Source organism: Zalophus californianus, chromosome 17 (assembly GCF_009762305.2).
Source record: "Zalophus californianus isolate mZalCal1 chromosome 17, mZalCal1.pri.v2, whole genome shotgun sequence".
Taxonomy (NCBI): domain Eukaryota; kingdom Metazoa; phylum Chordata; class Mammalia; order Carnivora; family Otariidae; genus Zalophus; species Zalophus californianus.
In genome coordinates this window covers 12,483,366-12,499,290 of record NC_045611.1, presented here as the reverse complement: position 1 = coordinate 12,499,290, position 15,925 = coordinate 12,483,366, and the positions used below count along the sequence as shown (strand labels likewise).

General features: G+C 39.2%; 1 protein-coding gene across 1 annotated transcript in view; it reads right to left on the bottom strand.

The window, feature by feature from the left end:
- Positions 1–15,270, bottom strand: part of GLG1 (golgi glycoprotein 1) — a 146,723-nt gene extending 131,453 nt beyond the window's left edge. Inside the window, exon 1 of the mRNA XM_027617617.1 lies at positions 14,814–15,270. Coding sequence (XP_027473418.1) covers positions 14,814–15,254 — 441 coding nt within the window. The 5' untranslated portion in view covers positions 15,255–15,270. The remainder of the gene's footprint in view (positions 1–14,813) is intronic.
- Between the last annotated feature and the right edge of the window lie 655 nt (positions 15,271–15,925).

Sequence of the window (15,925 nt, the reverse complement as noted above, 5' to 3'; positions counted from 1 at the left end):
TCTGAAGCCCTAAGAAGCAAAAGCACAAGATGGGAGGAACCAGGGTCTCTGGATCACCAGATGGCTGATAGTCTCCCACAACTTCTCTTGTGTTACGCCACTGATATTTTGGGGTTTACTATGGGGAGTCAGTTTTGCCGCAAATAATACATTAACTGAAATGAAATCTTTTATCTTCTAAGTTAGTAAAAAGGCTTGGCTCAACCCGGTTACAGAGAAGTTGACCCCTTGACACATAATGAAATTATACCTGTGTGTGGCACTCTTGTGCTAAAGTAGTTTTGTCAACATAGGGCAATAAAGATCTTTTGTTATCTTAACTTTTTAAAAATGTCAAATGGACATATTACAGGCTCAAAAATTTTTTTAATAAAAAATATAAAGAATATAGTGGAAAGTTTCCCACCTATTTTTATCCTCCATTATTAACCTAGTTTCTTCTGTCTCCTTCCAGAGCATTCTAATGCAAATACAAGCAAATAATTTAATAATTTAATAATAGATCTTGGAGATCTTTCCATACCTGACGTAAACACCTTCTTTTCCACAGTAATACAATAGCTCATTGTATGAATACACATAATACATTTAATCACTCCCTTATTGAAGGGTGTTGGGTTATTTCCAATTATTTGCTATTACCAAAAAAAACCTCAATAAAATACTTCCTACACATTGATCATAGTGTTATATATAAAGTTTCAGAAATAGGGCTGTTGGGTCAAAAGACACATACATATATTTACAATTTTAATAAGTAATTCATGATCTCCTTTTCTAACAAATTCTCTCCATTCAATCCTATTTGGCATGTCAGAAGTTAAAATTCAAGCAATGATGATTTCTACTACTACTTATGAAGGATTAATTATCATAGGAATTGCCCCCATAGTAATTAACAACTGGACAAAATATATGAAATAATTTTCAGTAACTGGACAACAGGCAGAATAGACTTATGATCCCTAAGAGAAGGGAAACAAGGTGAACCTATGATTACCCCAACTTACTGCCTGGAGGAGGTTTCTAGGCTGCAGCACAGGATCAGGGAGCCCAAAAGAATCTAGTATTCTCATTGAGTAGAGGAGAGAAATCAAACTCCAATGGAATCAAGGTGGCTAGAACTTGCAAGATAGTGTACTGGAAAAAAGAGCTACACAAAGAACCCAGGATGTCTGCAGAGGGATCCCCTTGAGTGTTGTCTTATCCTACCCATGTGTGGTGGCAAATAAAATACAAAAAGCAAATAGACCAAATAATTTCTGATGCTCACACAAGGCAGGGAGTAGTTCATTCCCACCAGCCTGAAAGGAGAGACCTCATGTTTAATTGCTTGCTATTGTCATTTAACTCGGGACACTGGGTAGAATCCTAGAAGAGTCACATCTTAGTAGAATTAAATTAGGCACAGACTACAGGATGCTCTGGACTTACCACAACAAAACTTAAAAACAAGCCTCAAAAGGTTCAAAGTGATCTGCATATAACCTCTGTGCCAGACAAAATCCAACATTCTTTAAAGGAATTCAACAAAATTCAGCACTCAAAGCTGTAAAATGCACAGTGGCCAATATCGAATAAAAAATTGCCACACATGTAGGGGCGCTTGGGTGGCTCAGTTGGTTGAGCACCAGAGTCTTGGTTTTGGCTGGGGTTATGATCTTGGGGGTCGTGAACTTGAGGTCCACTCAGTGGGGACTCTGCGACTCTTCCTCTCTCTGCTCATTTTAGCACATGCTTTCTTTCTCTAAGATAAATAAATCTTTAAAAAAATTACCACACATGCAAAGAAACAGGAATGTGACCACAAGAAGAAAAATTAATCAGCAGAAAAAGACCAAGAAATGACAACTGATGGAATTAGCAGATGAGGACCTTAAAACAGCCATTATAAATACACTCAAGACTGTAAAGGAAGCGGGGGAGAAAAGACTATAAAGAAAGTGGCACCTGGGGGGGCTCAGTCGTTAAGCGTCTGCGTCGGCTCAGGTCATGATCCCAGGGTCCTGGGATGGAGCCCCACATCGGGCTCCCTGATCCACGGGAAGCCTGTTTCTCCCTCTCCCACTACCCCTGCTTGTATTCCTTCTCTCGCTGTGTCTCTCTCTGTCAAATAAATAAATGAATAAATAAATCTTGAAAGAAAGAAAGAAAGAAAGAAAAGAAAAGAAAGAAAAGAAAGAAAAGAAAGAAAAGAAAGAAAAGAAAGAAAATAAAGAAAAGAAAGAAAAGAAAGAAAAGAAAGAAAAGAAAGAAAAGAAAGAAAAGAAAAGAAAGAAAAGAAAGAAAAGAAAGAAAAGAAAGAAAAGAAAGAAAAGAAAGAAAAGAAAGAAAAGAAAGAAAAGAAAGAAAGAAAGAAAGTCGCACCTGGCTGGCTCACTTGGTAGAGCATATGACTCTTGATCTCAGGGTTGTGAGTTCAAGCCCCGCGATGGGTGTAGAAATTACTTAAAAGTCTTAAAAAAAAAACTGTACAGGAAAACATGAACATAATAGAGAAATGGAAGATATATATATTCCATAGAATATATATATAATAGAGAAATAAATATACATACACACACACACACACACACAAAAGACCCAAATCAAACTTCTACAGATGAAAAATAAAATATCGAAAATAAAAAGCACACGAGATGGGTTTAAGAGCAGATTGAAAGCCAGAGAAGAAAGGATCAATGAACGTAAAGACACAGCAATAGTAAAGAGTGGGGAAAGAAAACAACTGTCAGTGGGGAGGAGAGGGTGAAGAATATCTCCTCAAGACTTGAGACAATAGCAAGCAATTAAACATATGTAAAATTAGAGCCCAGGAGAGTAGGGACAGAAAAACTATTTGAAGAAACAACAGGCACACAGTGTATGTTCAAATATCTGTTGACAGATTTAAATAAAAATGGGAAAGGCTATAAGAAACAAAATAAAAATATGTATGTAAATGTAAAATTTATCGGAAAAGCAATGTGATAACACAGAAAGACAGAGGCTTTACATTTAAAAAGATTTGGGGTGGAGTCTAAGTTCTTTTTCTTAATACTTACACGTGACTTGAACAAATCACAATCCATCTGATTCCTTTTTTTTATTTGTAAAATAGGCTTTTATTCTATCTACTGTATACTTTATCAAGAGCTATAAATGACATAAAAAAGGGTTCCATAAATCACATACTGGATAACAACTTACTTGACTCAGATTAACTAAATATTTAGGGAGAAGACTGTTAGGCCAATACTCATTTTTTAAAAAAGCAAGTATATTTGGTTAAGGTCCTTTCTGATATTTGTACCTGGTTCCACACTTCCACTACTGCAAGAGTTAAGAAAAGTTTTTTGGAACACATTATTTTATATGAAACAAAACTCTCAAGTCACCTTTTTTATGCCAAATTATCCCACAGAGTAAGTGCTCAGTAAATATTTTACAAATGAGCAAAAGTGTAAGATAATCTAGACTGATTCTGATTCTCTTCTTTTGGTCCTGGGGGCAGATAAACCAAGTAAAAAGGTCAGGGGGAAAAAAATTTCAGGAAGACTCCCAAGGTAAAACTCTCCACGAAAATAACAAATTCATCCTATCTCCTCACTCTTAACTGTAGATTTCAAGATGATACAAAAAAGTAAACAATGGAATTGCTATAAATGCAGATATTATGTACTCAAAATCTGAACTATTAGGTTGAACCATATGAAATTGCTCCTTTTATAAGTCAAATATGACCAAATATTGGTAACTCTTCAGTTCCTGGGTGGCTCAGTCATTGGGCATCTGCCTTCGGCTCAGGTCGTGGTCCCGGGGTCCTGGGATCGAGTCCCACATCGGGTTCCCTGCTCGGCGGCAAGCCTGCTTCTCCCTCTGACCCTCTCCCCTGCTTGTGTTCCTGCTCTCGCTGTCTCTCTCTCTCTGTCAAATAAATAAATGGAGTCTTTAAAAAAAAAAAAAAAAAAGAAGGTAACTCTTCAGTTCAATCTAATAAAAACAATGTAGCCAGAAAACCATGCCTAAAGAAGAGGTGGAGTGGGAGAGGGCCACTGGGTTATGCAAAGGGAAAGATACTGAACAATATGCTGGTGCAGAAAATTCCCAAATCACTGAATATAAAATCTTTACCAACAAGTATTATTTACACAAAAACTCTGTAAACTCACAAGCTGTAAGGCGGTATAGGAAGCCTACACCACTACACCACGTATGGGGAGGGCTGGGGACACGGGATGGCAGGATGTTGTATGAGCTAGCAGGAGGCGAGCTGGAGAAGGAGGCAGAGATCACGGCACTAAAGAACGTAAATTTGTCTCCATAAGAAGAAGGGAACCCCACCAATCTCTTCTGATTTCTATTTCCACTATTCTAATTTCTCCTATTTTAGATACACTTTCAAGGTGGAAGTCAATATACAATGGTATAATTTCTCCAAACTTCTTATAATAATAAAACAACAAAAACAACCAGACACACCAAAAACTTTTATCTGTACACATAGCAAACAGTGAGGTCCTAATAAATCAAATCAGTTTTAATAATATGACTGTGGAATTTTAACTGTTTCAAAACTATTCAAAACTAACTCTGCTATCTAATTGCCTCAGAAAGAAGGCTTGCATACTGAAAATATTTTGCACTATCCTTAACATTGATTAACTTACTTTAATATAGATTGTTTCACAGGCCAGAGAATGTTCCAACCTTAGCAATATCAAAGTCCTGACATATTACTTTCCCTCTGAAAAGTTGCCAATCTTCAGGAAAATTTCAGTGATTTTTATATTTATCCGGTTTTATAAAGGGCAAAAAGAATCAATGCCTTCTTTTTCTCAGCTAATAAAAAGCTATGTTCTTAGTCATTCCGTTCTGCAGAGGGAGGATCTGCGTTAAGTAATGCTGTCTTCAGAATACAAGAACTAATTCTTTTCCTCTTCTATTTAAGAATGTGATTTTCCTTTGTCTGACAGGCAGTATACTCCAAATTTAGGCATCATTTAGGCCAAGAGAACTAAAGAACATTGGGCAGAACTGAATTCCTTTACCCAGAGAATTCACTCCTTTGCACTCCGTAATCTCAAAGTGCACACATTTTAAATACTCAGTAAAGACTATAAATGTTCTCAGGGCACCTGGCTGGCTCAGTCAGAAGAGAATCCGACTACTGTTCTCAGGGGTCGTGAGTTCAAGCCCCACATTGGGTGTAAAGATTACTTAAAATAAAATAAAATTCTGAAAGAAAACAACAACAACAAAAAGACTATAAATGTTATTGACCTTACTCTTCAAGTAAGTTCAACTAAAGTTTTCATCAAGGAGCCTAGGAAATACTATATAAAGGTGTGGCACATTACATTCACTCCACATTTCTCTTAACACACACTGAACACAAAACCTTATCTTTTTTTTTTTTTAAGATTTTATTTTATTTATTTGACAGAGAGAGAGAGACAGCAAGAGAGGTGACACAAGCAGGGGGAGGGGGAGTGGGAGAGGGAGAGGGAGAGGGAGAAGCAGGCTTCCCGCTGAGCAAAGAGCCCAATACGGAGCTGGATCCCAGGACCCTGGGATCATGACCTGAGCCGAAGGCAGACGCTTAACAACTGAGTCACCTAGGCGCCCCCACAAAACCTAATCTTGAATGATTTCATTTGCAACAATGAAGAAAAAGGGAAGGGAAAGACCATTTATGGGCAAACGCAATTTGATGCACGGTCTACATTTTTAAAAAATTTTTATCCTCACCATAACCCTGTGAGAGTGGGTTTCATATCTCAGTTTTATAGATAAGAAAATTGAAGGTTGAAGAGATTAATTTGCCCAAGATCAGAGTAAGTGATAAATGAGCTGGGATTTGAATCCAGGACTGTGATTCTGATTTTTATTTCTTATGTTAAATAGGTGTGCAGAGTAGATGGTCCTAATTAACAGAAGGCAGATTTGTTCATGATTAAAACCCTCCATTACATCCCCTTCTCCCTCCTTGAAGTTTCTGTTCACTTCAATTGTTTATCACATTACATAGCTGATGGACAGTGTAGAAACTGGGAATTCTGTTGACTTGCAGACTCTTTCTAGTTTAAACTTAAGTTACAAAAGAAACCTTTCTAGATACCTTCTGTATCTTTTTTTTTTTTAAAGATTTTATTTATTTATTCATGAGAGACAGGGAGAGAGAGAGAAAGAGAGGCAGAGGCAGAGAGAGAAACAGGCTTCCCATGGAGCAGGGAGCCCGACGCAGGGCTCGATCCCAGGACCCCAGGATCATGACCCGAGGCAAAAGCAGACACCCAATCATGTGAGCCACCCAGGTACCCCCTGTATCTTTCTTTAAACATTTTTTTCCTTCTTTGTTGTTGTTCCTTTGCATTTGAATTGATTTATAGCTTGTATGCACATTCTCCTGGATAATTTTTCTCCCACATCATTTCCATTCACTGTTTATCTTACTTACTCTAAATATGTATCACATTTGTTATTTTTAAGGAACACAAAAACAATTTAAGAGTTTGTTCTATTTTACAAATGTACAGATCCAGGAATTCAAGTGAGCACCCATTTCACTATGACTCCTCCCCCTACAAAGAATTATACATGATATTCACATCTTCATTAGAAGGTACTATAAATACTATGCGTTCAATCTAATACAATTTTCTAATTTCAGTAAAATTATTAAAGCTGAATGAAAATAGATGCCTGGTTCTCTTAATTGTTTTTAGATTCCAGTCCACACTTCTTGTTCCTCCACACTCTATTTTAATGCAGATACAAGAGTTAGCACTGGCACAGTTCTGAAGGGCCATCATTTGAGATTCCTTCGTAAGTTTCCAATTTCTATAACTCAACCAAATAAAGATGAACCACTTACTGACTTCCAGTTTTATGAGTATTGCTCTTCTCAACCTGAAGGAGCACCCCTTACAACTCATAAATTAGGCATGAAAATGATGCCAGATTAGGAGGCATTTTAAAGGAGCTAAATTAAGAATTTCATGAAATGGGGGAGCCTGGCTGTCTCAGTCAGTAGAGCATGCTCAGTGTGGTAGGTTCGAGCCCCATGTTGGGTGCAGAGATTACTGAAAAATAAAATCTTAAAAAAAAAAAGATTTTCATGATAAGAACAATCAACTTAAGAAGAATGAAAAGTACTGACAAGTTTTTTCTGATCCTCCCAACCACTTCCCCTAGCATATACCCTTGCATTTATTTTATCCTTCTTTTATGGTACTTATTATTTCATAACTTACATTAATTTTTTTTTAGGATTTTATTTATTTATTTGACAAAGAGAGAGAGCGCCCACACAGCAAGGGGCGCAGGAGAGAGAGAAGCAGGTTTCCCGCAGAGCAGGGAGCCCAATGCAGGGCTTGATCCCAGGACCCCGGGACCACGACCCAAGCCGAACGCAGCCGCTTAACCGACTGAACCATTATTTACTAATAATTAGTATTATTATATACTAATAATTTTTAGGAAAGATATCTTTTTCTTCTTCCAGATCAGTGCTGTCCATTAGAAATCAAATGTAAACCACATCTATTATTTATGTTTTCTAGAGTCATATTAAAAAATAAGAGTAAAATTGACTTTAATAATGTATTTAACCCAATATATCCAAAATATTGCCGTTTAAATGGATAATCAATACAAAAATTAATGAGCTATCTTACATTTGTTTTTTTGTACTAAGCCTTTAAAATCAAGTGTGTCTTTTACACTTAGAGTACATCCCAATTCAGACTATTCATGCTTGAAATGCTCAACAGCTACATAGAGCTGGTGACTACCACACTGGACTACCACAGGGATGGAAGAGGAATGAGCTGTTTTGTAGCTGGACAGACTTGTTTTCAAATCTTAATTCCACCACTTACTGGCCCGAAGCAGTCTCCTCATTAAATAATAATAATACATCTCTGATAGGATTAAATGAGATATAATGCCTAGAAAACATCTGGTCCCTTAGCACAGGGCACAGAGAAAGCCTTCAATAAATGCAAACTATTATCAGGTATTTATATTCTCTAACACTCAGCACAGTGTCTAACATAGTAGGTATTCAATAAATGTTTGCTGAAGGAAGAAAAATTAATTTGCATGACATCCTATAAGCCATTTTAATTGCTTATTTTTCAAATATATAAACAGGTGAAGTTTTTTGTTTTGTTTTTTTTATTGTTGCTGACTACACTGGTTTTGAACACATTAGAAGTATACAGAAGAGAAGTGTACCATTTCATCTTTTGGACTGTTCAAGTATTTTTATTTTGTTCCAGAGAACAATGAATTATTAAGCAACTATACACTATTAAGCACTCTATTAAGAGACTTCTTAGAAAAGTATTTCTCATCAATGACAGTGGAATTTTACAGGTAACTCTCAATTATCTGCAAGAATATTTTTATCTCAGGTCGGAATAAAAACACATCCCACTTCTGGGCTTTACTTGGAGAACGAGCCAGTGGTACCTCTAAGACCCTTTATAATCTGGACTCTGAAAAAATTCTCAAACTCTATTTTCATCAGTACAACCCCCTAAATTTCTTAAAGTATCTCCCCCTTTCACCTGTGCTTTTAATTTTTCATTCTCTTGCACATAATTGTACTTTTTTTTTTTTAAGATTTTATTTATTTGCCAGAAAGAGAGTGAGAGTACAAGCAGGGGGAAGTGCAGGCAGAGGGAGAAGCAGACTCCCAGCTGAGCAAGAAGCCCAATGCAGGACTCGATCCCAGGACCCTGGGACCACGACCTGAGCCGACGCTTAACTGAGTCACCCAGGTGTCCCACACATAATTGTATTCTTACAGATCACAGAATCACAAAGTATCAGAGCTAGAAGGATCTTAAGAGATAATCCAGTCTTGGTATTTTCCAAAGCAGGTACCATAGAAGGTAAGAAAGATAATTTCAGAGGTGTTAGTACTGTATACTTAATGGCCATGTATTTTTTGTTTAATGTATATTAGAAAAATATAAGTAGCACATCAAACTCAAGAATTCATGTGTATCTTCACTTATGACATGGTTCAACAGTCACAACTGAAGGGAGGAAAAACTTTTTTTTTTTTAAAGATTTTTATTTACTTATTTGACAGAGAGAGAGAGAGAGAGACAGCGAGAGAGGAAACACAAGCAGGGGGAGTGGGAGCGGGAGAAGCAGGCTTCCCACCGAGCAGGGAGCCTGATGCGGGGCTCGATCCCAGGACCCTGGGATCATGATGTGAGCCAAAAGACGCTTAACGACTGAGCCACCCAGGTGCCCCTTAGGGAGAAAAAACTTTTAAGCTAAGAGTAGCAGAGCTGGATTCCACTCAAGCCTAAATCCTAATTTTTTAGGATTTTTAGGCTCTTTTCATTGCCCTAAACAATTTACTGTCTGTACAGCACCAACGGACACTCTCTTAAATAACTGTTTCTTGATCACAATCTCATTTATCAAACCAACTGTAAGCAGTGGTGGTGTCTTAAAGCACTAGTGTTCTTTCATAATAAAAGATCAATAACGCCTCGATTTTGTGGTTAGATTGCTTCCAACCACTGAGAGTTAGCATTGGAGGAAATTTCACATTGGCTCAAACAAAACAATCATAAGATATCCTAAAGCCAAACACTGTTTGGATTAATTGCCATTTGCATTATTCACATCACTATTTCCTCCCATGAATGAATAAGGAATCAGGAGATGGTATACCTATAAATCCTAAAAACTATACAACATATACATAGAATATAGGAAACTTGTACAGATTAAATAACAGAGATCTTACTGGGTGCCTGGGTGGTGCAGTCGGTTAAGCACCCATCCAGCTCTTGGTTTCGGCTCAAGTCATAATCTCAGGGTTGTGAGATTGAGCCCCATGTCGGGCTCTGCGCTCAGAGCAAAGTCAGCTTAAGACTCTCCCTTTGCTCCTCCCTCCCACTTGTGCACGTGCTCGTGTGCGCGCGCGCTCTCTCTCTCTAATAAATAAAACTTTAAAAAAAAGTAACAGGGATCTTAGAAATTGTAGTATTACCCAAACCTCTCATTTAATACACGAGGAAACCAGAACTCAAAGTGGTAAAAAGACTTGCCCACAGTCATATGGTTAGCTAGAGGAAGTGCCAGCTCTAGTCCTAATTCACTCTGTGCTGTTCCATGGATTCAACACAGTGGGGAAATATGTCTAAATTCTTCCATTATACCAGTACAAATCCTGCTTCAGGTAAGATGGAATTTGAAAATCTTTTCATTAAGCAGAAATTCTGCTCATCACGGGCTCAAATTAGAAATTAAATTAGCTTTGTCTAATAATGCTGTTCTGTCTCCCTGAGAAATCTACAGTATTTGAGTGGATAGGACTTGTTGCTACCCAATTGTTCTCAGTAGTAAAGAAAAGAGGATTGTAATTCCAGGCGACTCCTCGCATTTTGTGTCCATTTCTGAAGCCCTGGCATTCTCAACAGTCACATACCAATTTCCCTAGCTGCAACCATCCATGGTAGATTGCAAAGTGTATGACTTTGAAGTCAAAGAGAACTTGCTGAATACCAGGTCTATTACTTATGATGATGTAACATCAGACAAATTACTTCATCTCTCTGAGCCTGTTTCTCAACTAAGATAATAAGACATTTACCTCTCAGGACTATCAAGAATATTAAATGAGATAATACAGACAGTGCAAAACATGATCTTAGGATACTGTTAAGGTTAAGAATAGAGTAGAAGCACCTGGCTGCCTCAGCTGACAAAGTGTAAAGCTCTTGATCTCAGGGTTGTAAGTTCGAGCCCCACACTGGGTATAGAGATTACTGAAAAATAAAAATCTTCAAAAATAAAGTTTTTTTAAAGAATAGAGTAATAAAAATGTTCATCTGTGAGTTTGAAAGTGGGTTTACAGTTTGTAATGTTTAAATGTTAATTCCTGTTCAATACATAAGAATACATCTTAAATAAATATCTACATTTTAATTTTTTTAAGTCCTTATCAAAGATACACATTCAAGTAGTTAGAAAGTGAAATGGAAAAAAAAAAAAAAGGAAGTGAAATGACATGTGTCTGGGACTTGCTTTAAAATATGCCAGTCTCCCAACTCCTGTGCCAAACGAACAAAAAATGTAGATACAGTTGAAGCTGGGTGATGCATACATGGAGAATCACCATACTATTCTACTTCTGTGCGTACTTGAAATTTTCCATATTAGAAAGGTTTTTTTTTTTTTAAACCTAACAAAAACAGGGGCGCCTGGGTGGCTCAGTCAGCTAAGCATCTGCCTTCAGCTCAGGTCATGATCCTAGGGTCCTGGGATCGAGCCCCACATCGGGCTCCGTACTCAGAGGAGAGGCTGCTTCTCCCTCTCCGTCTGCCTACTTGTGTCTTCTATCGGTCAAATAAATAAATAATCTTAAAAAACAAACAAACAAACAGATACTAAAAAAAAAAAAACCCCTAAGAAAAACTATGCATATCACTAATAAACTCCCAAGAAACCAATGTCTTCATCTGAAACTTCTAAAGACAAGATAATACCGGTCATTTCAGCCAAAAATACATAAAGTATTTTAAGATTACTCTCAACATAAAGCATGTCTTATCTCTTCATTAAATACTAACTACATAGCAGTACCTTCTCTTTCTTTGGTATTATTAATTCTTCCACCTGGTAGAACAGCCCAGGGTATATTTTTCCTTTTTCCCCTTTATACATTGTTAACATTTTTTATGACTAGCACTACTATTAGTTCTATATGTATATACATGTATGTAACCTAACATATATATGTATACACGTATACACATTAACACAGGCAACACCACACACACACACACACACACACACACACACACACACACACACACACACACACACACACACACACACCCAAGACTACTATCCCATTATTAGTACTATTACATCTACTATTTAATAGTGGACCCACTGGGTATACTTGACCTTTTAAAAAGCATGACTCATCTGAAAGGGTTCAAAAAAAAAAAAAATCCCTCACATAACACAATAGCATTCAAAATAGCAGCCAAAGTGACTGAGGAAAAGCTGTGAACTATAGTCCATATGCAGGCTTACTGTAGTTTACACACAGATTTTTAATTTGTTGATATACCATACATTAGACAAACTGAAAGTATCAGTTGAAATTATTTAAAGGTAGCTATAAATACTTTCAAATAAAGTTTGTAAGTGAATTACCTCATAACTTTGAACACTACAGTAGAATCTTAAAATATTTGAGCTCAAGACTGAACCTAACACTATATACCCCACCCCCATGTTGTTTCAAAATACAAATGTTTACTACCATTTAAATATTCACATGCTTTGCCTTTCCATAATTCTAATAGCAAGTACACAGAGAACAGTCTTCTCCAAATTCGTATCCAAAGGGATAAAGAGGAAACAAAACAAAAACAAAAACAAAAAACAAAGAAAACCCAAAGGGATAAAGAAGCACATTATATCAACTTCCCTATCAAATAGTACTACTTAGCAAAGAGCAAATACAAAATATGTTCCATAATTTCACTTCAAATGTGCCTAGGCAGTTTCTTTAATTCAGGTATGCTCTTTCAAACACATAAATCAGATCTAACTAATTCTCAGACTAAGTGGATTAAATGTTCTTTTGCTGTCTTTAAAGAAAAAAAAAAAGGAGTTTAAAATAGCTCCACCTCCAGAAGCTTGGCAGGCTCAGTCCCTAGAGCATGCAACTCTTGATCTCAGGGTTGTGAGTTCGAACCCCATGTTGGGTAAGGAGCCTACTTAAAAAAAAGAAAAAGAAAATAGTTCCACCTCCCAAAGAATATACATGGTCATTCACGTACTCTTTTTTCAACTTTTATGTATATAAAATTAGAGGAAAATTAAATTATAAATTTGGAAAGCCCTGCTCCCCAAAATACCCCCAACTCCAATTTACGTGACACTTTTTCTTCCTCTGGAGCATAAAACTGACTTCATTAGTTTATTCATCCTCAATCTGCTGGCAATATTTACTGAGTCGCATCACTGAATTAAGTAATCTGGAAAGTTACAAAGGAAATAAAGGACCTAGTAACCACCCTCAAAGAGTTTATACATCACCTCCATAAAGGAGGAAAAACGTAGTTACAGAAAGAGTATCCTTGCTGAGAATCTTACAGTCAAATGTGGAGCAGGGACTCCATTTTCAAGCCAGGTTCTCTGCACTAAGTAATGCAAGACAGTACCCACAAAATTAAACAGACTCCAAAAGTGGTCAAATCTGTTATTTATGGATTATATAAAGCTGCTACACACTTCTACTGCATGACAAAGGAAGCCTGCTCTTGTAAGTGGAAGTTTCCAAATGTCCCTAATGTACACAAAGAAAGAGACGTGCTCCAAGCATGGGCCATTTTTTGCCACTTTGCCTAATAATGTCCTATTTCTGCCATAAGCCACAAACAAAGTGGTCACCAATATTAGGGTCTTACTCTGAGGGACCAACATCGATTATATATCCTCAAAGACCAAAGAGAAAATTCCAAAAAACCTGACAGTTAAGAATCTCACCTGTATCTACTAGAGAAGTAGCTGAAAAATAAAGAATGACAATGAATTATCCTTCTAGTCTTCATGTTGTAGATGAGACGTCATTTGTGGCCCCACATTTCTGTTGGCTCAGGAAATTTCCTTTCTGTCTTCGGATTATTTATGTCTTTTCCTCTTATGAATTACTCTGTATAGAATACTAGAGCAAGTATCACAGTGGGATGGGGGGTGGGGGGAGTACTGCCAAGACTAGCAATTTTCTACAAACCAGTGATCCCATGATCATGAACACCTAACAGAATTCTGATGATACAACTTCCCACACAAAACTGTATCAAGCAGCAGTTTCATTCTATTTGTCAACCTTTAGGTCTAATTCTATATACCTAAATCTTAAAAAACAAGCAAACAAACAAACAAAAATCCCACAACCCTACCAGAGTTGCTCCCAAACTTTGAGAATTTTCAAATATGTCTGCAGCATTAAATCAAGAGAAGACATGTCAGTTAACTGACTCACATTAAAGAGTATCAAATCTAGATTTCATTAAAAGGTACTCTAAAATCATATTCAGACGTCAGAAAGGTAAGATCCCACAACCCAATCACAAATACTGTATAGGAATTACAGCTTCGACTGCTGCCCCCACCCCCAAACTTTTCAAGCTTTGGGACTCTAATTTACTTGGAGTAATAGCTTGAGATTCACTACAAATTGACCAAAAGAAATTAAGAAAAAAAAAGATACATTAGTTTCAACACCCTATTTGATAACAGGAATTTGCTAAATTACAAAAGAATGGGGTAAAGACAGTAAATTCGGTGTTGACTACAATACACATCAGAACAGAACCTGAGTTACCTAAACAAACGTTATCTACTGCCAATAAACAGATCATTTCTTAACAGCTTAGGTACGCCCGCCAACCATTTTTTCACGTTTAAAAGGGCTGCTACGAACTGTCCAAGTCTAAACAGCCAAATTCTAAGCAGGTCTTCCGCGAGGAGCCACTGTGCTTAGAGCATCACACAAAAGACCGGAGCAAACATAAACACGCTCTGGGCCTTCGCAGACAGCGGCCAGGAGCCAGGGTCTGAGTCCCAGACCCCCGTACCAAGGAGTGAATGAGGGGTGGGGGGGTGGGGTCCTCTTCTCGGAATGCGCTGGGGAGCTAGAGACGGGGAGGGAAGGAGCGAGCGCAGCACAGAGGAAGAGAGAGAAGCAGCGGACCGGCGTCAGCGGCGCCCAAGGCCGGCAACACCCTCGGGCCCGCACCAGGCCTGGCCCTCCCGGCCCCGGCCCGCCTCCTCACCTCCCTCACGTCCTGCAGGCACTCGAGCACCGCCAGGTTGTTGCTCCAGGTGTGCTTGGGACACACACGGGTCACGTCCTCCCTGCAGGACTCCTCCTCCGCCAGCTTCCAGCCCCCTCCAGCCCCGCCGGGCCCCACTCCGCCCCGCCGGGCCGGAGGCCCACCCGCCGGGAAAGGCGGCTGCGGCGGCTGAGGCGGTTGCTGTGGCTGCTGCTGCTGCTGCTGGAGCTGAGATGCCTGAGGCAGCTGGAGCAGCGGCTGACCCGCCGGCCCGCCGCCTCCAGTCTGCCCTACAAAGGACGCAAAGTTGGCCCCCGGGCCCTGGCCCTGGCTGTGGCCGCCCTGGCCCAGGAGTTTCTGGGCCCCGGCCGCCGCGAGCAGCAGCAGCTGCAGCGCCGCCGACAAGCGGAACATCCTCCGTACACGTCCACACGCCGCCATCTTGGGTCCGCGGCGAGCTCGACGCACCCGCCGGCGCCGCGTATTTAAATGAGGGGGCGGGCCCGCGGGCGGGGTGCGGCGGGGCCAGCCCGAGCCCCTCCCCGACCGGCGCCGACCGGCGAGCCGGGAGCGGAACCTTGTTGGAGGCTGCGCTTGAAACGGCCCACGCCCTGGGCCCTGGAGGCTTTTTGCCCGGGGAATTGCTGGAGCTCCTTAAAAAGCCTGGGCTGGGAGGCTTTGCCTCATTCCCTGGGTTGTCGTCACAGAAAAATAAAGAGGAATTGGGATTTCCACAACCAAGATGGCCGGTAGAGTATGTCGCCTGTTCAGTGATTGGGGGTAAAAACTAAAACAAAAAAACTTTCTGTGTAGAGGTGAACTTTACACGATCAGGTGTATTCCGAAATCTAAGAGCCTCTTCTTGCATCTCTCCCTGCGGCTTTCTACCTGCCTCAGAATCTTTCTTAACCCAGGGAAGAAGGCAGTCTTGAATAGTGGTTAGGAGCACAGATTCCGGGATAAGAAGAGACGCGTTTATAATCTTTGCTCCCCTGCAGACTAGGCAAGTCCTTTACCTTTCTGAGCCTCATTCTTCTCGTCCCATGAAGAAGAGGAGGAGCTCTAATGTGAAATATAATTGTGAAGATTAGAAAAAATGATAAGGAAAGCGC